Genomic DNA, 2,104 nt, shown 5'->3' with positions numbered 1-2,104 from the left:
CCCCCCAGCTATAATGTGGAAACCTCACAGTTCTTTGTAAATTAGCTTATGGAATATAGATTTAATAAATACTGGTTCCATATTTGAGCACTGCTTTGACTCTTGCTTTAAAAGGGAACAGTCACATGAATAAATGCTCTAAGTACTGATGATTGCTGCAGAACTGCTACTAGCAAAGTCACATAATACTATGTTTACAAATTGAACACTAAATGTATCGGCAACAATCGCTGGTCTTGACAAGATGAAAGTAAACTATTTCATTGAATTAATCTGAAAACTACCGAACACCTAACTGAATGAAGGTGTTTAACTAAAGGCTTGTGGTTTTTTACAGCAGAGATGCGAAGGGAGAGCAGGAATAGTTATTCTCCTGTGGGGCTGTGGATCCTCATTTCTATGTATAGTAGTTTTTGTAGTTATTGCTTTGCCCGTGTTAATTTTTAGGGAACGAGAGTGAAATACGCAGCAGGCACCGAAATCCTTCCCTGGCTTTTTTTGTACATTTCTTCATGATTTTCCTTACATAGATGGAGACCTACACTGGTAGCGATATCAGTGTAGTTAAGCTACTTTGAATGAATTAACTGCAGTTGAAAAGGGTCCCCTTCCTGAGGGCGGGCAGGTTTGTGGTGCGACTTCCCCTTTGCCCGCATCAGAGGTCTGGTCCCTAACTGGAACAGCTTTTCTGCCTGAAGCCCCTAACACAGGCTAAGTTATGCCAGTCAAAGCTGCTGTTCTCTTGAGTACAGCTGGGGATTTTTTTGGAAGGGGTGAGTTACCATCATATATTGTGCTAAAAGCCTTTGCAGCTTTGTTGTTGCGGCAAGGCGCCTACTAGCAACCTTATGCCTATGTAGAGTATCATTGCATGTTTATGGGTGAAAGCATGCCTGGTCTAGACAAGGCCATTTGCATCAGGGGAGTCTAAATATGTCTGAAATTGTTCAAGTGAAACATTTTCAGTCTTTAGCTCACTGAATGCCAGAAATTACACACAGTATTCTACTGTAAGATCTAAAATACATCAATGTTGGTGTGGCATGAAAGGTACAGGTTATTTGTGAAAGGGCCTCTTAAGTGTAACTGCTTTCTATTTTAAATGTAATAAATCGGCTGTGACATAAAAGGAAGCAAATCGATCCGAGTATCAGATCCATTATTTTTCCAAAGTTAATATTAAGGCAGACTGCCTCTTGGCAATACGCAGTAAAGAACAATGCTGCTTTTAAAGGGTCTTGCAAGTGATTATTGGACCACATTGGATTTGAGGCTGACATTGCAAATAAAGACCCCAGCAGCAATTAAACGGTTATAGACCTAGCTTCTGAGGCAATTTAAATTTATTTCAGGCCAACTAACCCCTCTAAGTCACTACCTCATGACACCAGAATAAACTGTATGGGGGAAGCATCTTCCAGCTGTAGTAGGATCACTCGGTTTTACAGGACCGAGGATGACAAAGTCGCACGTGTACACATATGTACTCGAGAAGCGGTTTTGGGGCAGCACGAAGGGGGCCCCCAGGGTGGCTGTACTCGGGAGAAACTGATTTCCCAGCAAAACACCCACGGAGAAGCCGCGGCTCTGCAGGTGGGCTGAGGCCGGCGGCGGCTTTCGCTCAGGTGTCGCTTATTTGTTGGCGGCGGCGGCGGCGTTTTCCTTCTCCTCCTTTGTTCCTTTAATTTTTCTCCCATCTCGCGGGCGGCCCGCCCGCCCGCCCGGACCCGCAGACAGCCCCCGGAGCACATGTGCGTGTCACAGCCGGGCCGCCCGCTCTCACGGCGGAGGGGGAGGGCGCCTTTCGCATGGAGCCGCTGCTCGGTAAGTGAGGGCAGCGCAGCGCCGGGCCCTGTGATGCAGCACTCGTGTGCGGGCAGGCCCCCTTGCTAGGCGCTGCCTGCGCTCGGCACACGGGGCGGCGGAGGCGCGGGGCTTGGCCCCGCTCCATGGAGACCAATGGCATCGCTCCCACCCACCCCCACCGGCCCCGAGCCCGCCGGCACGCACAGCCGCACGCTTCAGCCCACCATGGCCCCGCCGCCGCCGCCGCTCCGGCCCTCGGCGAGGTGAGTGCCGGCCGCCGGGCTTCTCCGCGGAGGCC

At 49.8% G+C, this 2,104-nt stretch overlaps 1 protein-coding gene across 5 annotated transcripts in view; it reads left to right on the top strand.

Annotated features, from left to right (window-relative positions):
* The first annotated feature begins 1,821 nt into the window (after positions 1 to 1,821).
* SON (SON DNA binding protein) overlaps positions 1,822 to 2,104 on the top strand; it is a 39,168-nt gene continuing 38,885 nt past the window's right edge. For 4 of the 5 annotated variants that reach the window (XR_775193.1, XM_010580388.1, XM_010580389.1 and 1 more), the window contains exon 1: positions 1,822 to 2,069. Coding sequence is in view for 4 of the 5 variants with exons in the window: in XM_010580388.1 (XP_010578690.1) it covers positions 1,960 to 2,069 (110 nt within the window). In the remaining variant the exon portion in view is untranslated. The remainder of the gene's footprint in view (positions 2,070 to 2,104) is intronic. The other variant, XM_010580386.1, reaches the window with a different exon arrangement.

Source organism: Haliaeetus leucocephalus, unplaced genomic scaffold (genome assembly GCF_000737465.1).
Source record: "Haliaeetus leucocephalus isolate CR32 unplaced genomic scaffold, Haliaeetus_leucocephalus-4.0 Scaffold702, whole genome shotgun sequence".
Classification (NCBI taxonomy): domain Eukaryota; kingdom Metazoa; phylum Chordata; class Aves; order Accipitriformes; family Accipitridae; genus Haliaeetus; species Haliaeetus leucocephalus.
This window is presented reverse-complemented; position numbering and strand designations above follow the sequence as displayed.